Raw genomic sequence first — 27,368 nt, forward strand, 5'->3', positions numbered from 1 at the left:
AACTCTTTCCACTTTTATTGTCAATGAAGAAATAATCAAATCTATATTACAATCTTAAAAACAGTAGAAAATGTGAGTAAAAATGCAACGGAGGCTTTTTTCTCTTTAATGTGGAGACCATTATTACAGGGTGGTGAAACCATGGGCTTGTGTTACTTGATTTGAGAACTAGCTGTGGCGTAAAAATCGTACCTGGCTACTCAAGGAAACACCTCTTTCCAGATGGATCAGCCTGACATCTTGGCAGTAAAATTAAATACTAGAAACAGAAAAGGGTCGGGGACCCACCCCAGGGCGAGGCCTAACGCTCAGTCCTACATTTACAAAGGGACCGGTGGCCCCCGCCGGTGACCACCCGCACCGCTCGGTGCCATCGCTGCCCAGGGCCCGGCTGCGTCCCATGGGGGGGTGCAGGCTGGGGAGGTCCAGCAGCCAGCCCCACACTCCAGAGGCTGCTCCCCAGCTCTGGGAGGCAGGTGGAGGAGAGCACGCTGCCCTGAGGGAGGCCCCGGCGCCCCAGTGGGTTCCTCGGCGTTTCCAGCTATGCCCGGCAGACCTGAGGGAACACCTGGAGCATCCACGGGCAGGTCCTGAGCGCTGCTGGGCAGCGGCAGGCAGTGGTCGGTGCGGGGAGGAGCTGCAGCAGTCGTTCGTAGTGGTGTTAGTCACCCAGCAGGCCGACGGAGGGGAGTTTTTGGTCTTTCAGTGTGCAGGACTAGTGCGGCGCTCTCCTAGCACGTCCAGACCTGCGGAGAGACAAGAGGAACCCATGGCAGTGACCGTTCTGAGCAGCTCTGTGGGCTGCTCTTCGTCATCTTGTGGATGCTGAAAGCCCAAAGAGAGACTCGGTAACACCCTCTGCTAGGAGTTAAACCTCCCACCCTCTGAGAACCATCCCCTTGTTTGTTTGAAGCCAGCTCCTACCTCAATTTATACCCTAATTCCAGCACTGGCAGAGCCCAGAAGCCGGAGGAAACCAACCTTTACAGTGCTGTCCACAGCGCCGGAGAACAGGCGGCCCCTGGAGACGGCGAGGGCAGTGACACTGCCCTGGTGCCGCAGCAGTGTCTGAGTGCAGATCATGTTGTCCATGCTCCACACCTGTGGGCACACAGGAGGCGTGAGCCGAGCGTGGGGCACAGGGCTCTGGCCCAACCCTCGCAGCGGGAGGGAAGAGCACGCCAAGTGCCGCAGGGTTTGGGCCAGATGGCAAATTAAAAGCGGGGCCATGTGGTGGGAAGGGAAGAGGATTCCCCGTCCTCCCTCTCCCTCCCTCACGCCCACAGTGCTGCCCGTGCTCCAACAGCAGTGCCAAGCACACGGCCCCAGCTGCACGGCCCCAGACACGTACCCTGAGGGACCGGTCATACGACGCACTGAAGACTTTGGTTTGATCCGGCGTAGAGATGACAGCGAGGGCGTAAACCGTGCCCACGTGGCCGGTCAGCGTGCGGACTTGTTCCTTTGTCTCTATGTCCCAGACCTGCAGGAGGGGAGCAGGGCTCACAGATCACACTGGGCTGCAGCCACCACCTTCTGGTGGTGCTCACCTCCAGGACGGGCGCTGTGCACCCAGGCTCTGGATGTGCCGTGTCTGACCAGCCTCCCATCTCCTCGCCCATCTCCCCCAGCCCCAGGCCACCACAGGCATCAAAACCCCGCAGCCCTTACGTGGATGAGGTTCTCGTAGGTGCCACACACAATGTGGTGGTTTGTCACAGCGATGGAGTACACGCTGCCTCCTGACGTCTGCAGCACGTGCACGCACTCCAAGTTCCGGATGTCCCAGATCTGAAAGAGCCAGCACTGATGAGCAAAGTCCTGCTGCCTTATTTAATTGCCCAACTTTGGACATCCAGACTGAAAAACTTGCAGAGATCGCATGCCTTGTGTGTGTGACTATGCACACACGTGCACACGCAACCCAGTCCCTGATAACACTAGAAACTGATGCAGGCAAATTAATAGGGATTTATTAACTGAGGAGGGAAACTTCAGATTCTCTCGTGTCACCCAGATGCTGAGAGGTGAGCTACTCATCAAAGCCTGAGCCAAGACAGACGAGAGCATTTCGGAAACCACACGCAGATTGATGGTAACTCTGCACCCAGGCAATGACCTTCTCTTATCAGCAGGACTGGCAGCACAGATAGCGCTGCAGCAGCTGCAGGGGCAGCGTGAGGCACCGTGGCTGCGAGGCCGTGTTTCATCTCCGCGAGCATCCCCGAGCAGCTGCACACACGGGGACCAGCCAGAGCCCCGCGTTTGTGCCCGCACTGCTGGGATCAGCACAGTAAAACCCCGCGTGCCAGCAATGCCACAGCAGTGCCCTCTCATCTGAGCCTTTTGTCCTGCCCAAGCAGCCCAGGCTGCAGAGCACAGATGTGTATCAGGGACAGCCAACGGCTCAGGACTGCCACCAGGCTCACCTTGATTGTTTGGTACGATCCACTGTAGAGATAGTTTTGAGAAGCCACCAGCGCGCGCACCCAGTGATTGAGACCTGTCAGTTCCTTCTTCAGCTTGAGCTCGGTTCCCACAATATCCCAGACCTGTGGAGAGCACAAACACACTCAGTCAGTCAGCACAGGGCCCTGAGAGCTCACCAAGTGGAGCCCTGTGCTCATTCTCCTGCCTCATGGGAATCAGTTGCGCCCACAGCCTGGCAGATAAAACCCACAATAACGAGGCAGAATAAGCCTCTTCCCCGAGGGTCTGGGAGAACTAGCTCGGAGCCTGCGTTACCACAGGCAGAGACCTTTCCTTAACAGAGCCTTGGGCTTGGAAAACCTAAACCAAAACCAGAGTAAAAACCTGCTCTGGACTTCCCCTCGCAGCCTGTCCCCAGGACGCAGGGCTCCATTCCCACAGCTCCTGCTGAAGCCCTCAGCACGCAGAGGCTGACGGAGCTCACGCCGCTGCTCCCAGCAGTGCTGCTGACCTCTCGGCTCACCGGGCAGCAAGAGGCTGAGGATGACCACAAGGGAAGGCCCCACGTTCTCCTGCTGCTCGGTGCTGTCACCGCAGCCCCACGCACTCTGCAGACAGCTGAAGCACCCCGGGCCCCAGCTGAAGAAAAGAGCATGCGCTCTCCTACAGATGGACGCTCCCAGAAGCTGTCTCACCAGGAGCTGGAAGCAGAACCACGGGAATCTAGCCAAGGCTTTAAAGGGCAGCTTGCAAAGCTGTTCCCTTATTTCTGCATGTTTTAGGAAAAGAATGCAGATTCAAGATCCTTCGGAGGGGGGGGGTTCAAAACAGGCAGCCTGAAGCAGCAGCCAGCTCACGATTTGCAATGCTCTGAGCTGGTTTGTTGGGGGCCCGAGGATGCACGCACTCAGGAACTGCTAAGGAACTCCACCTGCAGCCTCAGGTTGACAGGGTTGGAAAAAACAAACATTTTCTCAGCCAGCATCTCTGGCCAGCACCAAGCACAGGCTAAACCTCTGCAGTGCTGGCTGCTCCGTGTAGCTGGGCTTCCCTGTGCTGCTCTGGAGAATGGAGCAACCAGCTTAAAGACCAAAATGCCACCTTATTCCTGCTTGGAAACTGCTACCTGACAGCTTGGAGCATCAGCCCCCAACTGGATCAAGAGGAGCCACCCCCGAGCTCTACCTTGATGGCTTTGAGGGAGCCGCTGAACAGCATGTTGTGCGAGGAGACCAAAGTGCAAACAGGATTGTCGTGTGCTCGGATCGTGTTCACTTTCTGCAGGTTCTGAATATCCCAGACCTGCAAAGGAGAAGAAGAGTGCCCGTGAGGGGCAGGGGCAGGCCCCTTGTGCTGCAGCCCTTCCTCTTTGCCTCCAGAGCTGGGAAAAAACAGGCAGGAGAGGGCACCTGGGGGAGCCACTGGCCTCACCCTGCCCCAGCCCAGAGCCCCCCGAGCTCCCCACGCAGGAGGGGAGCGGGACATCCAGGCAGCAGGAACACCTAAACCCAACCCACAAGGAACTTGGCTAAAGGCCCTAGATAAAGCACACACGGGACATCAATCCTACACCACTGGCAGCCGAAGAGCTCCGTAGGAAAAAGGCTGCAAGCTCCTGCTGTACAAGAGCCCGGGGCTGCCTGTAAATCTCACATCTCCACCCCCCAGCAGGGCAGGGGTCCTGGGTACTCACGATAATGGTGCAGTCAGCAGAGCCGCTGTACAGCTTGTTCCTGAAATGTCACCACAAAACAAAAGGAGGTCAGCGACGGAGAGGAGCCAGTGCAGGGCCCCAGCTCGCTCCCAGGCACCGTGCTGGGCGAGGAGCCGCAGTCCCACAGCCTCACTGGGCCAAGACCCAAGGCAGCAGCCCCAGGAGCAGAGCCTGGGCTTGTGGGGGGGCCAGGCTGGTTTTTCTCTTCCAGCAGCAGCCCAGCACCCCATGGGCGAGCAGGGAAGGAAGCCGGGACAGCAGGGGAAGCCACGGAGATAGGCGCTTCGTTGATTTTTAAAGAGCAAAGAGGCAAGATGTGAGATTTATGAAGAGGTTCACCTAAAGGTGAGATCTGGGACCTTGTGAACCTGCAGGCCTCCTCGCCCCACCACCCACGCCCTGAAACACGTGCACAACCCTGGCACGTGCAGGACTTAGGGTGGGAACCGCAAGGACATGCTCGGGAGCCCCCAGTGCTCGCAACCCTCTCCTGCAGGGCACGTGTCCCTCTCCACTCACCCCTGGATGCAGAGAGCCAGTACAATTCCATCGTGACCCTCCAGGGTCTTTTGGCACTTGTATGTGGTACAGGTATCCCAGACCTAACAGGAAACACAAGGCAGCAGCGGGTCACACGCCTGCACACACGGCAGCTGGGGAGCCGGGCAGGATGTCAGCAAAGCCACAAAAGCATGGAAAGGAGGAAACAGACGGTGTCATCTGGGCACCTGTGTTCCTGGCTCCCAGGCACAGATAAGCATGTCTAGGAAAGGAAATTTACTGCAAAGGGTCAGGCTGAAGTTAACAAGAGGCACTGAAGAGGAGCACGCACCAGCCCTCGCCAGCACCGCCTTTCAGAGCCCCAGGCCAAAACACCACACTGAACCACAGCAGCAGCTCCCAGCCTCCTGTTTTAGCATTTCACACCCTGTCCCTGGGGCTCAAGCAGCACAGCATGGCCTGCTCTGCCACCACAGAGTAATTCTACCCTGTGGTGGCAGGGTTAAGCTTCCTCTCCAGAGCAAAGACAGGAACGTGGTGCTCACTTGGCTGGGCGGTGCCCAGAGCAGCCAGGACAGGGCAGAAAGCTGTTCCCTTTCACTAAAATGCAGCAATGTCCATTTTCTTCCATGTGGCTTTGCTCTCCCTCAAAAAAAAAACTGAACCACAGCCCTGCTGCTGGCAGGGCTCGTGGCACAGCTCCCCAGCTCAGCCAGCAGCCAATGCGGTGACACTGGGAACTGTTGTTTAGGTGGCACTGGAGCAGTGCTGTCAGTTTGAGTTACTGAAAACAGGGCAAAGAAAAATAAACATGCCATAAAATGGAAAAAGGACACATTTTATCAGGGAAAAACATTTTTTCTAAGATGACTTTTTGTAACAATGGAAAATAAAAGCAGAAGCTGAAATAGGTGCAGATGCACTAGACACCACATAAAGCAAAAAGACAAGCAGCAAGAACGAGATTCTCATCAGGGTTTCACAAAAAGCACTATTTGTCTCTTGATTTCCCTATCATGTAACATTTCCTCACAGCAAAACCAAAGTAGATTTTGTCCAATTATAATTGCAAAGATTAATTTAAGGTTTCAGGAGAAACCTTAGGAAGTAACACCCCTCTCAGCCTCCCGGCTGAACTGGAACTCAGCTTCTGTCCCACCTGGAACACAAAACAGGAGGCAGGGCCCTTACCTTAATGGTTTTGTCTGAAGAGCCACTGAAGAGCAAATCTCCTATGGAGTAAACACACAAACACCAGACAGGGCCCTGGTGTCCCACGAAGGTCCCCTTGCACTTGAAGATCTGCTGAGGGTCATAGGCTAGGGAAAGAAGAGGGCAGGTTAGAGGGGGAGAAGGGTGCTGCACCACGTCGGGGTCAGTTTGGAGGGGACAGGGCTCCCTGCACCAGCCCGGCACTCTCCTCGCACCCCGTGCTGTTGCAGCAGTCTGGCCAGAGAGTCTCGTGTCCCACCCTTCCAGCACGTTGATTTATCTTTGCTTTGAGCCCCAGGACTCATCTCCCTCATGCAACTGCCAGGCTGGATCTAGGGACATCTCCAGCAGCTAGGAACCCCGCAGCACTGAGTTAGTGCCCATTTGGCCAGTGCTTCTGGCAAACAATCTCCCACCAGTCTCCTGCAGCGGTGTTGATCCTGCAAACAACTCACTGCTTCCACCGCAGAAAACTGGCACTTTTTATATCTGGTACTGTTTATAAACTGGTACTTTTCGTATCTGAGACCTAGCCTAAAAAGGCTTGCTACCATCACCCCAAAACCAGCCCGAGCGGATGAGAACTGTGCATACTCACATCCAAGGATGCCCATGTTGAGTCGAGCATTAATGTGGGAGAGCTCATCCTGAAAAACAGAAGCAGCTGCATGAGCTGCAGAGCTATCACCAGCAGCTTGCCCCTCTGAGCATGGCTTTCAGATTGTCCCCAGCCACTGCTGAAACTGTTCCTGCCCTTGGACAGATCTTGCCTCCCCGTGCATGCCCTCCCTTCGCAGCTGACTCATTCTCCGAGTGGAGGTCTCCTGCTCTAGGGCTGCCTCCCTCCCTGTCACCTCCCTCCAGAGACCACGGGGTTCTGTCAGCATCTCGGACCTGCACTCAACTCTTCAGTATTCAGGCAGGCACAGAAACACCTCTCAGAGCATACTGTCCATCCCCTGCCATTCACCAAACTGCTAAAAATAATCAAATCGGTTACAAGGGCTGCTTGTTCAGGTGGGCTTTTGAAGCCCATTTTGCTGAAGAACTGGAAGGTCTCTCTGTAGCCTCCTCCACAGCCCAGTCCCTGCTGCATCCATGAGGACCCACTTCATCAGTGTGCTTAGGTAAGCCAGGGCGAGCTCCTCCCAGTCAGTGCAACCAGTGGGGTGCAGCCTGCTGGAGCTAGGGAAGAATGTCTAACCAACATCAGTGCTTGAATGAGGTCCAAAATCATGAGACACCTCTCACTCCCAGCTTGCTAGCAGGGATCTGCTTGTCTGCCTGCTTTCTCTGCAGGCAAGGAGGACGTACTGTCCCTGGCTACTGTAAAAGGCAGAGGAGTGCCCAGGCTTTGGAGCAGAGGGCTCTCTCTGCAGCAGGGGTACTTTCCTCTGTTAAAACATTTCAAGAGCAGCAAGAGGCTGAGAAAAGGCAGCAGAACCAATTAAAACAACAGCCTCGATGCAGCACCCAGAACACACCCCCTGAGCCGCCTTTAACTCAGCCTAGAGGAAACCTTCACCCACCCCCAGCCCCAGTAAAAACAAACCAAACCTGGGGGGAGCAGAGCCAGCAACTGGAGGGAACCCCAAAGGCTCCCCCACCGCAGGAGAAGCTTAACAAGTAGCAGACCAGCAGCTAACTGAGTGCAAGCCCTGCCAACCCCCTGGGCCCAGCCCCATCCTCACGTTCAGCATGGAGGCATCCCTGCGGAACTCCATCAGGTCCTCGCTCAGCTTGCTCTGGTTCTCGTCCAGCACATCTACGAGAGATGGAGAGGCCCACGGTCACTGCAGAGGCCCTTACAGCATCCAGGGGAGCAGGCAGAGAACACCCCCGGCTGCCTAACCTCCAAACGAGGAGGGAAAAGCAGGCAGGTGTCTGCTGCTCTAATGCAAATTGTACTTAGATGCTGAAGACCCGGCAGATTTTAGAAGCAAGTCAGGGCTGGGCATGGCAAAGATGTGCAGGAATCGTGTATAACGTAGCAGCACTGCTGGCTGTTCTACTCGCAGACTCACCGAACTTGAGCTCCAGGTTCTTCTCCAGCTGGTCAATCTTCTCCGAGAGCTTCCCCAGCATGGAGCGCAGGAAGGCAATCTCCTGGTCCTTCTGGGCCATTGCCACCTGCATCTCATGGAAGCGATCGTCCGTCTGCTGCAGGAACTCCTTCAGACCCTCAAACTTGCACGTCTCCAAGTGGGTCTCGTAAGTGTCTTGGTTTCCTATGAATGTGCACCTACAGGGGGAAGGCAGGCACTGGCTGCAGCAGTGCTCCCAGTGGGAGAGAGCTGCTCAGCTGGCCCCAGCTCCGTGAGTCTCCAGCTGCTCTGCTCCTCCTCCCAGGAACAGTGGCACTGTGGCTCACCACCCTGCTGGGTGCAGGTGACTGCAGGGTGACAGAGAGGCCAGGAAGTTCCAATTCTTCTGGCCAGGGATCTGTCCCTAAACCATCTGTCTAGGTAGTTGCAAGGAGCAGCAGATTTTGGGCAAGAGACAGACGATGGTGTCACCATGAGCCCCATCTTAGAGCCATCAAAACCAGTGGAAAAAACTGCAGCTGCTTCCCACTGAAAGCACCAGCTCCTTACCCGTACTTGGAGTGGGGACACTTTATGTGCTCGCACTCTTTCAGATGTGCCTCCAGGTTCATTTTCAGGAGAGGCGGGCAGCTGGGGTTGTTGGGGCAGCGAACGGGCCTGTAATCACAGCTGCTTTCATGGTCTCTGCCCACGGAGAAAAGCAAAAGGAAGGAAAATCAGCAACAAGCGAAAAATGAACGGAAACTCCGCAGATCATCAGGAAAGGAGCTAACCAGGCCTGTGACACTCTCAGGTGATCAAAGCCTCCTGTCCTAACGCTGTGATGCCAGCTTTAAATTCTCATCTGGCTAGCAAGTTGAGAGCAATAGGCTGCATTTATGCAGGGAGCAGCTGCTCTTGCAGCCGATGGGCTGAGGCTCCCGACAGCTAGCAGCAGCAGACAATGGCCAGGTGATAGGGGAGAGAGTGAATACACTGAGGATGGGAAGGGAAGTACATTTCAGAAGGCTCGTTCCCAGGATACAAACATGCTAGCTCCTTTTACAAAACGAATCCCAAAGTCCTTGCCTGAGCACAGTCCCAGTGTTTCCCCCAGGGTGTGAGGTGGCTGCTTTCACGCTGTGTCCCCTGCCCTGATGCTGAGACCATCAGGCAAGCCGTGAGCAGAGAACAGTCACTTTCCCTGAGACCAGCCCATCTGCCCCCACGCTAAGACTGAGATGCAGTGGAAAAAATTGTCCCCTCGAGTCACCCTGCCCAGTCCCACACCACGCACACCCCAGCAGGGCGCTGCAGATGGGAGCTGCCCTGTCCCTAGGAGCCGCCGGGCAGCTCGGATACAACAACAAGTGCTGGGGGCAGAGCCCGTTCCCCGCGGGGAGGCTGCGTGCTGGTGACAAGCCACTTACTTCCTGGCACTCAGCTTAATTGTAAACGGACACCCACGGGGATCCACCTCGAAGGCAGCGGGCTTGCTGCTGGCTGCGGGCCGGCAGCCATACTTGCAGTGAATGAAGAGCTCCCCGATCTGCTCAGCCACGGCGATGTTGTTGACCACCACAGTCAGTTTGGCGTTGTCCACGGGGCACTTCTCTAAAAGGTGGGGAAGAAAAAGAGAGTCAGCAAGGGCTGGGACACAGCGGGAGCGTTTCAAAGAGTCTCCCTGTGGAGATTTTATTATTTTGCCTTCTCCGGCCAAGCCAGCCAACTCCCAGGCTGGTGACAGCAGCCATGGAGCCATAATATTCACAGAACATCTGCTAACCACTGGCTCTGCTTTGCCTTGGAGCTCGGTGAGCGCTTACAGTTGATGTCCATCCCTGATAACTCGAGCTAGCTGCCAGTGCAGGAGCACCATGCTGAGTCAGACTGCCTCGTGCTTGCTGAAGTGCGAGATTATTCACAGACAGTGTCCCCAGAGCTGCTGGTGCCCACACATAACCCAGTCTCCCACCCAAACCCGGGGCTCAGCACCGCCACTAGCAGTGAAGACGAGCTCTGAGGGCAGGAGCAACGCAGGACTGCAATTGCAGAGCCTTTTGCTACAAATCTGTTGGTTGGGATAGATGTAGGACAGCGCAGCGACAGAGAAGTTGGCATGCAAGGCAGAGGGACCCCTGACAGGTGGAAGATGAACATCTCAAGGCAGAAAGAGCTACTGTTTTGCTGGGCTCCTCGGGGAGCTTCCTCGGGGCTTGTTGTTCTGGCAACGTGAACGGCCCGGCTTTGTGCTGAGCGGCTTTCCAACAGGGGCAGGGGCTCGTGCCAAGCGCTGTACTCGCAGCGCAGAGCCCAAACCAAGCGGGAGCTGCTTGGGGCAGGCTGGCAGCCAGGCACTTGGGCTCCACCAGGCTCCTGGAAGAGCTGGGGGAGCCCGAGCAGCCCCGTGAGCCGCTGCTTGTGGGGACGGGGAGCTGCCACTAATGGGCTGGGGGAGGAGGGCTCTGCTGGGCCTCGGCCAAACACAGCCCCTTGTTCCCTGGACAGGCAGCCACAGAAAGCTTTCACTCTGAAATCAATGGGTCAAGGCTGGGCGAGATGCACATTATCCTGGGATTATCCATGGCCTGTTCCTGGGTTTGAGAACATCCCGTGCCCAAGGGCAGCCCAGCCCCCCGGTGCCCATCCTGCAGCGCACACCATGGGAGCTCAGGGCTGCACAGCCCCCAGCCCAGTGCCTCGCTGCTGCAGTGGTAGCCTGAGACTGACAGCTTGCTTTAAGCCCTTCTTTCTGCAGGTTTCTTTTTAAGTGAGAGCAAACAAACCAGAAAATGGCAGCATTTTGGCTGCATCACAGGAGAACAGTTGTGTACTCACCAGATGTTAAGGCACATCTTCTACAAAACGTGTGCTGTGGAGACAAAGAGAACAGCAGTGTCAGCGTAAACAATGGAAGATAAATTACCCCCTGTGGCTAACGATGGGGAAGGATGGAGATACCACAGCCTGTGGCACAAGGGCCTCAGCAGCTGTTCTGCCTGGTTTATAGCTCGGGGCACTCTTGGGTCTGCAGCGGAGGGCAAAAACCAGCCTAGAGGGGGCAGCTTGCAGGCAGCTGAGACTCCAACACAGGTCCTGTGCCTGAGAGGTACCAAGCACGTGGTTTGGTGCTTTGAGGACCCTGCCCTGTTCAGGATCAGGCCACAATCTTGGTGCAAGCTAAAGCCAGGGAGATGTTCTGCCATGCTGCAACTCCTACCCTTCAAGTCCACACACAGTTTCTCTACTTCACCCTCCACTTTAGCCCGTGTTACTCCTCTCATTTTCCTGAGAAGCCTCCAAGGAGAAGAACACCAGCCTCTCCCTGTTTTGGCCAGTCGGTTCACTGCATGCACTCTTCTGTAGCTCTGTTGGTGAAGCTGTCCTGCTGCCAGGTGCATGGGACAGCTGGTTTGTAAACCCATTAAACGCACTGTAAATTTTGCCACCTGAAGTAGCTCTCTGCGCTTCCAGCAGAAATGTACAGCAACAGTTTAACCTGATAAAGTGGCAAATTCAATCTGACATGCTAACGAATATAAAGCAAGGCACAAAGGCTGCAGCATCTCACTGGTCCCGAGCTCACCCTTGGGTCCCCTGGGGCCTCCTCAGCCACATTCCCCTGGCAGCAGCACTGCAAGTCGCCCTTCAGAGCTGTTATCTGCAGCCCTGCTCACGCGGCCTTTTCCTGCCCTGCACAGCTGCAGGGTGCTCTCTCCAGAGCTGCCAAACCAGGGCTGCAAATGAAGCCAGCCTGCTTCCTGCAGGAGACTCTTTTTTTTTTTTTCCATATTAACCAGTAAATCTCAGTGTCTCCATGAAGAGCTGCTCACTGGAATGATGCAGGGGAACTGCACCAGCCTCCAGCACCTTTGGGGATAGCACCCCCCTGCAATAAACAATCCCGCCCTCTGCTCTTGTTGTTAGAGCTCCATCCGAGCACTCTGAAGCATGTCAGGAGCATTAGTGATCTCGTCACAAAGCCATCTCTCTTCACATGTAGCACAGAAGCAGGAATAATATACAGTTTCTATTAAATTCCCCATAAAATGGAATATAGAAGAATATTCATAATACTCTGTGCCTTTCATTAGCGGATGTCAAATCCCTTTGCAAGCATTAACTAAATGAAGCTGCAAGCCATTATCTTATATATGAACAACTGAAAAGCAGCAGTTTCTGGGGTGCCAAAAGGCAGCAGCACTCTGCAGAGCCCTGCGGGACAGGGAACAAGGAGTTTTGACCTCACTCAAGCCCACCAGGGAGCCTGAGTTTGGCCAGGACTGGGAGGCGAACAGCACTCCTCTACTGGGAAAAGCAGCAGAGTTGTGAGCAAGCCTCAGGCTTCTCTGGCTAACTGCAGTGCCCTCACACCCTGCTGCAGACTGGTTCAGAGCCGCCCTGTGGGGAAACCTGCCTGCCACACGTCCATCAGCATCTTTGCTCCCACCGTGGACTATTTCCCCCAGCCAGGCACTGCCTCTTCTTTGCTTCAACCTGGCAGTCTCTGGGGACCATCAGGCAGGGCTCGGCTGGAGGTCACACAGGGCATCCGTGGGACCCAAGCTCGTGATTTGGAGGAGAGCCGCCTTACCCCACAGGTTGTGATGACTGGATCCTTAAACACACTACAGCACAGCTGGCAGCACAGCTTCACGGACGGCTGTTCAGCAAACACCAGTGGCTCCTGGAGAGAAGAGGGAGCGGGGCAGAGAGCACAAGAGTTAATACAAAGGCAAGTATAAGTGTCCCTGGTAGTAAGCCCGGAGTTCAGTAGCCATTTTAAGACATCTTGCCCTTTTGTATTTTTGAAACGTCCTGACGGAAGGGCTCTTTCATTCCCTTATGATACAGAAATAACATTGCATTTACCAAAATGGGCTCATTTTGTTTTGTTTACCCCCTAAGCCTGCCGGAGTTCGGGCTCTGGGCATGGCACCTCCGAGAGGCACAGCTCTGAGAGGAGCAGCTCCTCACCCCACAGCAGGGCAGAGCCTCACGTTTCAGAGCATCTCAGGCCAGCCACTGCAGTCCCATCTGCCTCTTCAGCCTGCGCTGCTCTCGGAGCTGCAAACACGACCCCCTGGCTTCCCAAACACAAATCACACACTTTTACCCCAGATCTGTGGCAAAACGCCTCCTGACCTTTTATGCATCCAGGCTGGTGTCAGTCACCGGCTCACAAGCTGAGCGTGGCTGAAAGGTAGCCTCCCCCTGCAAGGGTCACTTGTGGACGATTCCTTGCACCCTCCTGGGGGCTTACAATCAAATCAGTGGGGTGCCACACTGCCCTAAATGCAGGATGGGGGCTGTGAATCAGTGGGGAATGTGTTAGCCTCGCTGCCCAGGGCCAGACCACCAGCCTGGAGATTTACAGCCCCCTGCTGCTCTGTAGCAGAGCCGGGGAATCACACACGACTTTGCAAAGCCTTAGAGCTTTTTCTGAGAAGCAGAGCGAGGCCACCAGTGTCCCCTCTTTACGTATGGGGAAATGGCACACAAGGAAGCAAAGTAACTTGCAGAAGTCAGTGGTGAGAGCACAATTATAACCAACGGTCCTGACTGCCAGACTTAGTTCCCAGTCCACATGAAAACCTGTCTGCTCTAGCTCCATGCACTCACAGGTCCGCTAAGCTACTCTTTTGACAGTGAACTTCCTCACGCTGCTCCTCCAGACAATCCCCAATACCTACTGGCTCCTCCTCTTCCTCATGGAGTGAGAACGTCGAGCGCAAGGACATGTTGGACTCGGAGTGCAGCGAGCGGACGGAGATAGCGGAGTCAGAGCGCCGCGGGGTGCTGATCGGAGGCTTCAAAAGACAAAACCCAAACCTCGTTACTGCAGATAATCCCCCCCTGCTCCGGAACCCCATGCACGGAGACTTCGGGTCCAGCCCCCCCTCCACGACACTCGGCTGCTCCATTTGTTCAGCCCCTCTGCCGAGCTGCAGGAAGGGCCCCGGGGAGCAGCGTGCCTGGTGCCTGGCTGCTGCCTGCCACCCCTGGGGATGCCACAGCACCCCCAGGGACAGGACGGGCACCAGCCAGCTCCAACTGGCCAACACGAGCCGACATCTGCATCCCAGGCACGTAACTTTCTCAAAGGTGCATTGGTTTGGCTACTTACTGCGCCCACCCGCGAAGCAGAGGCTTGGCAGGATTAATCCTTCACCGAAAGCTCTGCAAACCTCCCCCCGAGACAGCTCCCATCTTCTGCAGTTTCTCTAATCTCTGCAGCAGCACTTGTTGTTTCGCTCGCTATCTAGCTTCTGCCAAATTTCTTTGCGTAAGTGCGGAGACTTCCTTCTATTCAATTCAGCAGCAGGCTGGCTTCGCCGCTTCCTGCTCGGGAGGGGAGAGCTAAGTGGACGCTGCCTGCACCAATCAAGCAAAATCCCACAGCTACGGCAGCCTCGGGGTGGGCTTTGAGGGAAGGCTGCCGTGGAATAGCGGCCGGTAGCGCACCCCAAACGGCGCGGCATCAACCAGCCAGGACGCAACCCAGCACCAAAGCTTAACTGGAGACCCAGTGGCTCAGACTCCACTGCCGCCTCCCGAGCTCCTTCCAGCGGCCCTGCTGCTGCTCCAAGAGGGGCTCTCCCTGCCCCTGGGGTCCCTCAGCCCTGGCGCTGCCTACCTGGGACCGGGAGAGCTCCGTGCAGGAGATGCCAGCACCCCGGGCTGCTGCCCTGCGCTGCCGTGTGAGCACAAAGCCATTTCCTCCTGCTCAGTCTGAACCTCCCGAGCTGCATTCTGCGTGCTCACCCGGGGAGAAAGCGTGCAACAGGAGACCCAAGGGCAGGCAAACACAATGAAGGAGGCCAGCGGAGCAGGCAGGAAACTCAGCAATACAAGATGTGAGCTTCAGAGACCACCTCCCCAGGAGCCAGACCATGCTGCAGGGTGGGAACAGCCCCCGTTGGGCTGCAGGAGAGGAGCAGAGCAGGATCCTGCTGGCTCTCCACACTGCCAAGCTTCATAATTTGTATGATCCTGGGATCCTAGGAGCTCAGAAAGGCTGCATCTGCTTAGCAGCCAAAGCATAAAGCTCTTTTTCTTAAAGAAGGCATGTTTATTGGTCAAATATGTAAACCTGGAGGAGGAACAGTTATGAGGTAAATCAATTTTATGGGCATCCATTAATTTTATTATTTCCCTCCACTAGTAACAGAAGTTATTAAAATAAGGAGAGTGACTGTGCACAGCTCCCGGTGCGGAGGTGAGGCAGGGAGCAGGGCAGCACAGGAGGGCTCTGCAGGCAGCAGCAGCCCCTGGGGGCCCCAGGCCAGCACAGGGCACGCAGAGCTCAAACATCATCTGCTGGAAGGTGACTGGCTTGTAGCTGGGCTAACTCAGTCCTGAACGAGTCCCCTCCCATCACGCCAGCTACAAAAGCAGCCCCTGGGTGAAGGCTGTAGCACAATCCTCGTTCCTGTTCCCCACAGGCATAGCGGGGCTGGGAGCACGTGGCACTGCTTGCAGGGAGGGCAGCAGATGCTCAATAATCTCCGCCTTGCACGCAGAACACTGCTCGGCTCTTGGTTTCATTAACAGAAGCTTTAAAAAGAAAGAAGTGGGGAGAGGGGTCACAGGAGGGCTCTGACTCTTCTCCAGCTGTCCCCGTGATGGCTGACAAACCCTTGGCAGCTTCTGGAGGGGGGAAAACTCGGTGATCAGGAAGGGAAATCACAGATTAATTCTTGATGAAGCAAAGAAAGCTTCACGAAGGGGTTAGTGAAAGTTTGTCTGGAGCAGCAGGCAGAGCAGGGCTGTGGTGCTCATCGTCAGTTAGCAACACAAGCTGCAGGTTGCTTCCTGACCCTCTTGTCAGTCCTTTTGCTGTTTTTGCCTAACAATCTTTAGCACTCCAGGGCAGAGGGGCTGATGCTGTCCAAGAGGACTGAGGCTAAGTGCTAGGAGAAATTTCTCCTCGTCTTTGTGCACCCCAGTTTGTTACATGGGTTTCCAAAGGAGCCAGGGGGCTTCTCCATCAGACATGGATGAGTGTAATGTCCCCTGCACCTTCAGAAAAGTCCTCATCTGTACTCTAAGAACTGCACAACTCATGAAGAGGGTGCAGGGAGCAGAGCACGCAGCCCACTGATCACTGCTGACAGCCCCAGCTCCTTGGAACCACGGTCCAGCACCCCGGGGTCAGCGATGCGAGGGAGAGCTGCGTGCGCCAAGGACACGAGCCAAACGTTCAAAGGACTTTTTGAAAAACAAACACATGCTCACATAAAACACAGCAAGATCTCTGAGCAACAGAAGGAACTTTATAGGATGCTGACAATGAAGCCTTTTTGCAATCTGGTGTCAGTGTATTTTGAGAAGCGTTGCAGCTTCACACTGGTGCTGCGACCCCAGTCCCTGCCAGCACCTCACTTATTCAGCAGCAGTGATCCATTTTCCCTGGCTCTGAAGCTGGGTCCCCTAACCTGACAAAGTTTACAAGTCCCTAACACGAGGGGTCTGTTACCCACATGCTCAACTCACAAGCAGGAGCGTGAGGCTACGAGATACGGCTGGAGCACTGCGGGCACGGGAAGATGCAGGTCTCAGTGCTATTTGTCTGCCCACTGAGGTTTGCTTTGCTGTTGCTGATCTTGATTTAATTGATTTTGTCAATCTAATTTCTCTTTAAGCAACTAACCCCGAGGCCTGTTGGATCAGTAAATTCCCCCCAAAAGAAGTTGCTGAGAACTGTGTGAGGTGAATGAGGAAACTGGAGGCCAAACTGGGCAGTGCCTTTCTGCAGAGGTACCTGCGAGCCACGGGCACGCTGTGTGGCAGCAGCCCCCGCTGATGTAATGCAGGAGCTGGGCACAGCCCCCAGGGCCGGGCATCCCACTCTGCAGGTTTCAAACCTGCTCCTCTGGTCAGAAGCCCCATCTGGAGGTGGAAGGAGGAATCTATTTTCTGGTCCTAACTGCAGGTCCAGCACGCTCTGACGGAGGCTGAGCAGCCCCAGCCCCAGCCCTCGCTGCCAACAGCTCTGTGTTCTCCTGCATCCAGGGGAGTCAGAGCACCCCGCTCACACCAGGAGGTGGGTGCATCCCCACAGGTAGGTCTGGGGGTTGTGTAGCTCCTGGTAACCACGCACCATTTCCAAGCAGTGCCAGCCTAATGCCCCAGGCCAGAAGCAGCCTCTGATCCCCGCTGCTCCAGCCATGGGAGCAGCCAGGAAACACAGAGGCTGCTCCTGCCTCCAGTGCAGGCACCTGCAGCTGATACAACGCAGCTCGTGGGAGCGAGGAGGGAGGTGGAGATGCCCAGAGGAGCACCAGATGTCTCTCATGTGAGATACAAGCAGCTAAGCCATTCACCAGGGGGGGCAAGGCAACACCTACCATGCCATCGTCCTCATCTCGCGGGGAGTAGGTGAGCGTGCTGGAGGAGGATGGGGTCCGACGATGCTGCTTAAAAGTATTGGTCCCGTCAGCTTTAATGCAAATTAAAAAAAAATAAATAAATTAGGCTCCATGGTGACATTCCCAAGCTACAGGTATCTGTAACTCTAACCGTTTCTTGGAAAAGGCACAGAGAAGGGATTCCCCTACTCCAGTTCCTGACCTGGACACCTCAGTGCAGCCAGGATAATCCTGATCTCCGATAGCTTGCTGAAAAGCATACAAACTTTCAAAGGTAGCTTGCCCAGCAAAGAGCACAGATAACATTCTGCCAGGTCCAGGTCCAGAGGTTAAGAACACTATTAAAAGGAAACCTTACACTCACACGTATCTCAGTCACCCATCAGAAACTGCTTAGATTAAGGGAGCTCTGGCTATTTCTCGGAGCACAAAGGACACGTGCTATATTAAACTGGGGATGGTTGGAGAAAGGTAGTATTACGGAAGTTCATCAAGTTTTAAAGGTAAATATTTAGGAGTCCAAAACCATCCAGATCCCAGAGCCCTGTACAAACATAATCCAATCACCTCCCCCCAGCAAATAGCTCATTTCCTTATCTGAATCAGTGTCAAGTGCCACAGTTTCTTATCTTTACTAAAGTACGGATATTTTTATTCCCAAGTGAAACCAAATCTCTTCCTGCATTCATGCCATGTGTCAGAGCTCAGACTCCTCAGCTGCCAGGCTTTGAAGAACAAAGCACAAGGATTTGATTGAGCAGGTACACTCGCACCCCCTCCTGTCTGAGCTAAGAACGGCCATGGGGGTTTTACCAAAGTGTCCAGAGTGACTCACGGGCAGGCTGAGAGCGAACATTTGGGACTAAACTCTGTATCAGACCCTGTTGTACCACCCTAACTTCATCAAGGGCTTCCCAGTGGTACTGTAAAGCCTGTGTAATAGGAGAAAATTCCCGTGGATGCTTGTTCCATTGTGTCTGGGGATCTGATGCCGTGATTAAATAACACTGGGGCTGCAGACTACTAAAAGCAGCACCTCGGCACCTGTCTGTAAGGAACACTTCGTGACTCTCCCAACAGCTTCATGATCTGTGAAACAACCAGGAAAAGTCTGCTAGGATTCACACGCACTGCCCCGGGGAGAAGCTCCACACATGAAACGTGCTCACCCTTTGTGATGGTTGTCACAGCAGAGTAGGCCGGCCCAAAAGTTGTTTCCATTCTTGTCTGAAATATGGACAGAAGGAAGGTCAGTGTGTGTCAGTGCAGCACAGCCTGAAGACCTGCTACCTCTCCTGAGTTGTGAATATACACAAATATAGCGTAAATATTCCCAAGTTTTATCTGTGGATACCTTTAAAGGGGAGAAAGTACCAAATCCTCAACAGCCATCTTCCTTTCCTCAAAAGGAGGGGGGAGAACACGAGAAGTGCCCCTAGCCCGGCCCCTGCTAAGAGCGAGGCTTACCCCGTTAGTGTTTTCAGAAGTAGTGATGTTTGTTGTGCCACTGGAGAAACGATTGTAGCGAGCGTTCTTGTTTGAGCTCATAATCCAACCAGCACTTGTTAGTCATGGGAAGTTTGCTCTGTGGAAGACAGACAGACAGAAGGAGAGTTAGGATCCCTGCACGTATCTCTGGGCTCAGAGAACGCTCTTGGGTAGCATTAAGTCGAAGCATTTACCTAAATTCACATAACCCTGGATTTTCAGAAGAAAGCAGCAAGGTCAAAGTCAGCCCCTTTCAAATCACTCCTGAGCAGTGTGAGGAATTTTCAAAGAATCGGTGTCTTTTAAAATGATTTCTTAGTCACCTGAACACTGGAATACCCGTAATCTAGAAGTGCACAACTGCTCCAACTGCAGACACACATCCCAGCCCCAGCAGAGAGCAGCCCTACACGGTCTCCATACCTGGCCCTCTCTCCCTCTCTGAGTGTAGGTCCAAGCACCTCTCCTGCTGCTGCCCTGCACCCAGCTGGGATCAGCAGCAGGGTCCCAACACGGAGCTGCCTCCGCCAGACACAGCAGGCCCAGAGCAGAGCACACCACGACGGGCAGATTTGGGCTAAAGCCACAGACACAAACCTGACCCTACAGCGCGCCGAGGGAGCTGTGCACGCGTGGAGGGCAGAAAGGATGCGAGGCTGTCCCGGTGAAACCTTTATCCTGCTGCCTCAGGAAGAAACCTCACTGAATTAGCACGTTTGTGATCCCGGATCCCACTCACAGTCTGTGCCCAGAAGCAGCCAGCAAGGTCTGGGTCATCGGCCAAGCCCAGGAACCTCCCCTCAGAAGCCAGCCGAGGGGCTCGCTCCTCACTTCTCTTCCTCGGTTGTTTACACAGGGCTTCAGATGGGCTCAAATTTGCAAAGTATTGCACAATACCCCGCGGAAACACTGCGACTGGCTTTCTTTAACCTCTGCTGGAACCTGCTGCTGGCTGAGGGCACAGAGCCCCACTGCTGGCTGGGTCCCACAGGATGCTCCCAAACAGCCTCCTCAGGAGCCGGGTACCCAGGCTGCTCCCCCAGGAAGGAGCTGAGCCTCTCTGCCGTCGTACGGAGATGCCTCTGGCCTGGACAGAAGTTTCCATCACAGCAGAGAGGCTGGGCATGGCACAGAGCTCTCCTCCCGGGTACCCTGGCAGCAGGAAGGGACTGCTGGCACTTGCAGCCCGTCCCAGCCTGCGCAGGCGCTCCAGGAGTAAGCTGCTCAGGGAGAAATCCTGACCACAAGCTCCCTCCTGCCCAAGGTATGGTTAAATCTCCTTGCTCTCCTGCCAGCAGCAGAGTCCAAGGGCTGAACAGACATCTGCAGCGAGAGCAGGCTGGCCAAAACCAGCTGACTAAAACAACCCAAATCCCTCCCCGCGGGACAGGAGCCGCTGCCAGCAAAGGGCCTGGGAAGTTGGTGGGAGAACAACCGGGAAGCTGTGGGGGCTGTCGGCCTTCTCCTACCTGAGGGCGAGGAGCCCGAAATCCCCAGGGGTTAGGACTTGCCAGCAGCCCCCTGCTGTCCCAGGGGTCCCAAGAGTTACCCCCGAGTTGCCTCCCCAGTAGCTGCACACGCACCCTGCCCCAAAGCCCAGGGAATGGCTGCAGGAGCCGACCTCAGCAGAGCTTGGATAAACCCAAAGCAAGGCAGGGAGCACGGGGACTTCCCCCTCCTTGCTCGTAATCACGTCCCGAGCCCTGCAGCGTGGCTGAGCGACCTACCTGCCAGCAGCGGGGAGCTGCTCGTGTCTGCTCTGAGCAGAAACCAGAGGAATGCGAGCAATGGGAAAAATCTCCAGCGGGACAGCAGCCGGTCTGCAGAACCCCAGCCACCACAGGAATATCTGATTTCAGCCCAAACCTCGGCAACCACCGCACGCAGGAAGCACCGCAGCAGAGCAGGCGCCTCCCTGAGGATGCCTTCACACCTCGAGGGGCTGAGAAAGGCTTTTACCAACTGGCAGCAAAGCTAAAAGGAGGCAGCAGAGACGGTCGTGCAGTTAACACCAGCTTCCTACAGCATTAGCAGAAATCCCTGCTGCGTCCCTGCACCCCGGCCCTCTGGGACCGGAGCAGAGGCGATGCCAACAACCACACGGCGAGTTCCCAGCTGCCTCCTTACGGAAGGGGTGTGCTCTGTGACCTAGAAGGAATAACCGAGTTCCTGGAAGCCGCGGGATCCTCCGGTCTGCAAAGCTTTTCCTCGATGACCGAACACCAGCGGGCTCCGGGAATCCCCTGAGCACCCGGTGGCAGCAGGTCAGGGGTGCCAGGAGCGCTCCCACCTTCCAGCCCAGGACTCCACAGGGTGACCCTTGGGTTTACACTGATCCGGGCTGCAGAGGCTGTGGTCCGGGCTCTCCTCGCCTGGAGTTTGCTCGTTTGTTTGTTTTTTCTAGCGCAACCGCGCCGCTTTTGACCATAAAAAGCGAGGGGAAAAAAAATCTCCCCTGGAAAAAGGAAGCTGTGGGAACCCACTGCTCACCCAACCACGCGGCTGATGGTAACCAGATGCAAGGCAGGGCCGGGCCGGCTTTCAGCATTGCCACACACAGCAACCAGCTCGGGCTTCGGAGGCTCAGCGAGGAGAAAAGCCTCGAAACTCCTCGTTTAGGGCAGGGAAGGAAAAACCCAACCACCGCTGGCTGCAGACAGCTGGGGAAAGCAGCACTCTTTTTTTTTTTTCCCCCACTGCAGAAGCCAGGAGAGGCAGCACGAGGCAGCTCCCTGCTGGCTGCCTCCAAGCCCAGCAGCACCTCTCGGAGCAGGGAGGGGAACGGTGGGGGCAGCAGGGCTGATCCCGGGGCCCTGATAAAGGAAGGTGCCTGTGGGGCTGCTGCTGGCACCCCCGGCTGCAGGGCATCACCCCGAGCACCCGCTCACCTGGCTGCTCCCAGCAGCTCCTCACAGCCAACCGCAGGGACACGGCCACGGCTTCGCGGGGAGACGTAGGGCTGGCAGAGCTCGTGTCCTCCATAAACGCCACGTCGGCTGCCTCGTCCCGGTTCTGGAGCCAGCTCCTGATGGGGGAACCTTGTTGTCGCGGGCACAGTGGCAGCGCTGGGCTCCGTGCCCCTGGGGAGGTGGTGGCAGGGCGCTGGGTGCCCTCAGGGAAAACACGGCACCCCGGGGAGTGGCTGCCGGGCGCAGCGCCCCGCTGCAAGGCGACTGCTGAGAAACCTGCAAACAGCCCGGCCTTACGCAACAGAGCTCAGCTCCGTGCCCTGCGTCTGCTTCCTTCCTTCTCCTTTTTCCCTCCCTGGGGTCACCGAGGCTCTCTGGGGCCGCTGGGCTGGCCGGGTGGGAAGGGCAGGCCCGGAGCCATCCCGCTCCGCGCTGAGCTCCCCGGCTCCACGGGACGGACACAAGTTTCTGTTCCTCTTACCACGCCGCAGGCAGAGCCACGAGGGTTACACGTCCCCTACAGTGCTGCCACATCACCGGGGGAATATTCCTACCCCAGATGAGCTGAGCTGCCCCGACAGCCCCGCTCAGGGATTACACCCGCTTCCCCGGGCACCTCAGCAGCTCCTGCAGGTGCAGGGCTCCTCAGGGCAGGTGGCAGGGGACATCAGGTCACTTTGGGCAGGCTTCTTCCACCTTGTTCAGCACCAGGAGGCACAAACGAGGCAGGGTTCCCGAGCTCAAACACCAGCTCTGCTACAGGACAGGCCCTGCAGCCTCCTGCTCAGTGCCTCTGCAGGAAATCGCATCCATTTCCCAAGTGCTTGTGCAGTTCAGCACCGGCAGTTACAGAGCATCGTGACGATGACACGAGCACCCAGTCAGACTGGTAGGACACGGGGCAGAAGAACACGCATCATTTCCTTCCCCTGCTCTCCCCAGACACCTTCCAGGGCTTTGACACTTCACGCCGTGCTCTCGTTTGCCCTCTGGGTGCAACCAGACCACTTCGGGGATCCTTCTGAAACTCATCAGCTTCTTTACAAATAAAAGATTCCATCCAATCTCAGTCTCATGGGCCTTTTTTTTTTTTTTTTTGTACAGTTTCTGACTGAGAACAAGCAGAAGAGCCCAACCCAAAGAGCTGGCACCTGCTGTGAGGGACAGAAACTGCAGTGCCTCACAGCTACCAGGTGAGCCGGGCAAAGTATCATTAAATTAGCGATGTCAGATCCCAGACAGATAAGCACCGAATTCTTGATTGCTGACGAAATCAGCGGATGTTGCCCCTTCCACCACAGCACAGCCACCGCCCAGTTTCAGCCAGAAGCACCCTCCAGCGCCCCGCAGCTCCCCACCATCACACCAGGAGCTTTCCCTCTGTGAATCCTGAGGGTTTCACCTGTCTGACACCACCGGGGACAACCTCAGGGAGCACCTGCTGGGGTCCCTGTCACACAGCCTCAGGACACTCAGGACCACAACAGGAGCACGGGGCAGCCCCAGCCAGCTGCAGGCACCGCTTCTAACCCCCTGTTGGACCTCAGGTACCTGCTGCCCTCACTCTGATTGAAGCAGGGCTGTGAGAACAGCTCGGCTCCCCCACTGCTGCCCCGAGGGAAGCAGCCCGGGCTCACCAGCAGGGCCCTGCCCTCCCGCAGCACTCACCGCAGGCTGCCCGCAGGGGCAGGGGGCGGCAGGGCCCCGAGCCCCACAGCTTCGGGCAGCTTCCCCCGGCCAAATCGTCCCTTCGGCTGTGTGCCTGCGGCTCGCAGTGAGGTAAGCAGAAAGGCACGCGGAGCAGGGGGGACTTGGCCAGCCAGCTGGAAAAGCCCCGCACGGCCAATCCCTGCCGCGTTAGGAGCAAAGCACCTCCTGCTGCACACAGCTCTGTGCCCGGGACCCGAGGAATCCGCAGGGACGGCTCAGCCACCTCCCACTTCTCAGGGAATCGGAGTTTCTCACCTTCCTTAGCCAGTTCCCGAGCTGTTCATAATGCTGCACATCCAGCAGCCCGCAAAGCAGCACCGGAGGCGCCCCGGGGAAAAACCATTAGCACGGAGCTGCCACAGAAAGCGCCCACAGCAGCTCCCCGTGGGGCAGAGCAGGCACACACACGGTCACACTGCCTGAGCGCCGCCCCGGGGCACGCAGCCCCCCCTCCTCGCAGCTCAGGTTCACTCCCTGACCGAACACCCTGCTCCCTCGGGTTTGGCTTGGGCTTGGTGAAATTTTACCACTGCTTGGCGACACCGAACCTCACAGGGCTGCCCCTCCTGCTGGCAGCTTCACCTGGGAGCGATCCCGATGCGCTGAGCCAGGCACCGGGGGGGGCTCGCACAGCCCGGGGGGCGCTGCCACAGGCCCTGGGGGTGCCGAGGGGCAGCTTGGACGCGGTGCCCGGGGACACAGCCCAGCGGGGAGGGGGGGGTGGCAGCACGGGGTAACCTCGCGGGTCCCCCCCCAACCCTAAGGGCCCCGTGAAGCCACAACGGGAGCTGAGGGGTTCGTGCTGTGCCTGGCCTCACCCCGGGCCTCCTCACCCCGCACCCGTGGGGGCAGCAGCGCAGGGCCCGGCCCCTACAGCCCCCGTGCGACCCCCGGGGAACCCCCAGACCCCGATCCTGGAGCCCCCCCCTCCCCCCCCACCGCCCGCTGCTGCCCCCCCAGGCCCGGCCCTGCCCCCCCTCCCCTCCCCGCCCCCTCCCGGTCCGTACCTGGCAGCGGCCGGAGCTGCCCCGCCGGGCCCCGGCACATCGCGGCCCCGGGCCTGGCCCCGCTGCCGCCCGGGCCGGAAGCGCCGCTCCCCCCGGTGCACTTCGGGGTTTGTAGTCCCGCGCTCCCGGCTTCGCCCCGCTTCCTCGCCGCGCCTCCCAAGCGTCCGGACTACAAATCCCAGCGGCCCGCGCGGCATAGAGCGGATTGGCGCTTCCGCGCTCAGGCGGTGTTACAAGCGCTGTTGCTACTGGCTTCGATCGGGCTCCGCCGGGAGCCAATCGCGCGGCGCCGAACCGCGCCTCGGCCCGCACCGCGCCACTGAGGAGAGGAGGAGCGGCAGCCAATCAGCGCCGGTAGATGGGTGAGGGCGATCACCCCAACTGGTGCCGATTGGCTGAACCCACGGGCAGCCTGGCCAATAGCGGCAGGGAGGTGATTATAAAAGGCTCGGCGGGGGCGGAGTTGGGCCTTTCCGGCGGGCAGGTAGGTGAGCGGCGGGCGGGGCGGGGAGCGCCACACGGGGTTGGGGTTGGGGTTGGGGCAGGGCCCTGGCGAGCCGGGGATGATCCGACCTTTTCTGACACCTCGTCTGAGGGCGGCGGGTGGCCGCGGCCCCTGCTGACGCATCGCGGCTGAGGCTCGAGGGAGCGGCGGGCCGGGCTATGCGGGGCGCGGCGGGCTGCTCTCACCGCGCTGCCTTCTCTCCGCAGGGCCGGCGGGACCCGCACTGCAACGGTGGACCGGGAAGGGAGGCACGAGGGCCTGGTGGGCGCCGTGGAGCTCCGGGCGGTGAGGTGCACACGTGTGTGGGGCGACCTGCTGCTCCTGAGCCGGCTTGGAAAGCTGTGCGGGACCACGAGGTGCTTGGGGCAAGTGGAACCGGGGCTGGAGTAACGGCCTGGTGGGCCGCGTGTAGCTGTGACCCCAGGCGTAACATAGGCACCAGGCTGTGAGTACAGCAAGGGATGCACCCGAGTACGGCTAAAAAACTCGTCTGGGGTTGCTGTATCAAACAGTGAAGCTGATGCTTTTCATGCTGTACAATTAAAGAGTCAGTGCAGTTTTTAAAGAACGCAGCATCAGCTGCAGGACTCTGTGAAATAAAATCAAAATTGTTTTTTTCTTTACCACGTGGTAGCCTACAGCAAAGGTAATGGCAGGCAGTGGATGCAGTAGTACAGGTAAACAAAAGGAGTCACAGCCAGCAGTCCTCACAGTGATTGTGTAGGAGACTGATTTAAATCTTAAAATTAACTTTTTTTTTTTTTAATTTAACAAGTTGTTCAGGTCTTTGTTCTTCCCTTGTTCTCAAATAAAAATCAATGTTGTAAATTTTAAACTGCTTGCTGCTATATCTCTGCTTTGTCTATCTGTTGGGCTGGTTCTACAGCTTATGGGTTATTTAATAAAGCGTTCAAAAGACTTATGCTTTTGTTTCTGTTCTTTACAAATCCTGTGCATAACACAAAACCACAGACTAATGGTAAATTTTGCATCTGGGCACACTGCAAATCGCTGCTATTATTTGGAGGAGCTGTTGTACAACGTGTGCCGCAGTTCAGCTGTAGTCGGGGTCCCTTGAGTTCCTGATGAGTGCATTGGGGTACCTGAGCCCATGCTGGTAACGCAGTGATCCAGTAGGTTCAAGAATGAGCTGAACGATTGGGATGATCAAACAGTTCGGGCATAGAGACAGTAACCAAAGTACAGCTGCAGCCGCAAAGATTATTAAAAAAATTTATTAACAGGAATGAAACAAAAGCTGTAAACAAGAGGCAGCGAAAATGAGCAGTGCGTGTCATGCCAAGTCCTCGGCCTGCTGGAATGCACTGACCCATCCTGCGGCGCGTGGTGGCAGTAGAGGCCCGTGTAAAAAGATGCCAAAGGAGCAGGGGGTGCTGCAGCTGCGGGGGTCGTGTGCGGGGGGTGAGGGGTGCGCAGGGAGCTTGTGAGGGGGCAGGCAGGGGTTGGGCGTCCCTTAAGTTTGGGTGGGTTAAGGAGTACCGCAAATGTGGCTCTTGTTTCTGCTGTACCGGTTAGGTCCTGACAGACATACCCAAAGAGTAGCATTTGCAGCTGCTCTATTTAAATTATTTTTAGATTGTTTTGGTCCCACCCCAAAGTACCAAGAGAGCTGTGAGCTTTTTCAGGCTGGCCAGATGTGGGGTGTCCTGCCTGTGAGGAGGGGGAAGGAGGCAGTGTCTGTGCAGTGACTGGCGCCTTGGGGCAGGGGCTGCTCTTACACCGAGTTATTCTGAAGAAACACCAGAGGCAGGTTTGGGACTGCCTTGGGTCTGAGCTGCCTGCTGCTCTTCTGAGCCCCTGGTGCTGGGAAGGGTTGATAAGGAACGGGGGCTGCCCTGGCTGCCTCCCCCCAGCCCCTGCCTCCTGCTGCCAGCAGGGAGCAGGCGCTGCCCGGCGATGTGCAGCAGCAGGGGCTGCTCCAGGCTGGTTGCTGCAAACATTCCCCCAGGAACAGTTTTTTTTAACAAAATTTAAGTCAGGTAACTGAGACACCTCTCCCTAAAAGAGCTATTTTCCCTATTTTCAGCTCCAAGCCATCGTTGTGCTGGAGCTGCTCTAGCAGTAGCTCTGAGTGCCGTGCATTTTATTGTGGCTCACCAAGTGCAGCTCCGAGGGCTCTGCTCTGTCACTGCCTGCCTGAATCCTGCCCCGAGGGACTTGTATCCTTGGGGAGCGCTGTGCTGCAGCTCAGGCTGGCACCCCTGCTGCGACAAGGGGCAGCTGCAGCTAAATAAGGTCTGGGATCTGGTGTTCTGCCAGCCGGGAGTGGATTTAAGTGCTCTGTTTAGGGCAGTGCACAGAGGGTAGCGCAGCAGGGCACCCGGTGTCGTGCAGGTGGAATTTTTTAATACGAAAATTGCCAGAGGCCAAACACTTCCTCCAAAGTTGTGATTGGTACTTAGAAGTGCAACTTTAAAAAAAAAAAAAAAGCAAAAGCCACGTGCCTGGCACAGACAAAAGGGCTGAGGGGTCCTTT

General features: G+C 56.6%; 1 protein-coding gene and 1 long non-coding RNA gene across 5 annotated transcripts; one reads left to right on the forward strand and one right to left on the reverse strand.

The window, feature by feature from the left end:
- On the reverse strand, window positions 1-24,493 carry TRAF7 (TNF receptor associated factor 7). 4 transcript variants are annotated; one of them, XM_084537351.1, is made up of 21 exons: window positions 24,367-24,493; window positions 18,720-18,837; window positions 18,422-18,479; window positions 17,232-17,323; window positions 13,575-13,691; window positions 12,476-12,568; window positions 10,720-10,753; window positions 9,312-9,495; window positions 8,452-8,586; window positions 7,882-8,099; window positions 7,549-7,622; window positions 6,456-6,504; window positions 5,837-5,964; window positions 4,664-4,746; window positions 4,124-4,163; window positions 3,616-3,732; window positions 2,430-2,552; window positions 1,672-1,791; window positions 1,352-1,483; window positions 982-1,101; window positions 1-746 (listed from the first exon to the last, which is right to left on the reverse strand). In XM_084537351.1, exons 2-21 carry the CDS (start codon window positions 18,798-18,800, stop codon window positions 732-734), a joined length of 2,013 nt encoding a protein of 670 aa, XP_084393477.1. In that variant the 5' UTR covers window positions 18,801-18,837; window positions 24,367-24,493; the 3' UTR covers window positions 1-731. The 4 variants fall into 4 exon arrangements, with proteins under 4 accessions (XP_084393477.1, XP_084393480.1, XP_084393478.1 ...); XM_084537354.1 differs by lacking the exon at window positions 24,367-24,493 and adding an exon at window positions 23,318-23,892; XM_084537352.1 differs by lacking the exon at window positions 24,367-24,493 and adding an exon at window positions 21,629-21,765.
- LOC311445346 lies at window positions 21,785-25,793 on the forward strand. Its single transcript, XR_014698361.1, has 2 exons — window positions 21,785-23,196; window positions 25,078-25,793. It is a non-coding gene; the product is annotated as an uncharacterized lncRNA (long non-coding RNA).
- Window positions 25,794-27,368: the final 1,575 nt, after the last annotated feature.

Source organism: Aythya ferina (genome assembly GCF_964211825.1).
Source record: "Aythya ferina genome assembly, chromosome: 15".
Classification (NCBI taxonomy): Eukaryota; Metazoa; Chordata; class Aves; order Anseriformes; family Anatidae; genus Aythya; species Aythya ferina.

Bases quoted from the DNA above. Each gene is read 5' to 3' on its own strand.
- TRAF7 (XM_084537351.1), bottom strand. From the start codon at position 18,800: ATGAGCTCAAACAAGAACGCTCGCTACAATCGTTTCTCCAGTGGCACA. The intron at 18,480-18,719 runs GTAAGCCTCGCT...TCCATATTTCAG, and splicing joins CTTCTGAAAACACTAACGGG to ACAAGAATGGAAACAACTTT. The intron at 6,505-7,548 runs GTGAGGATGGGG...TCTGTTTTTCAG, and splicing joins GGGATGCCTCCATGCTGAAC to GATGAGCTCTCCCACATTAA.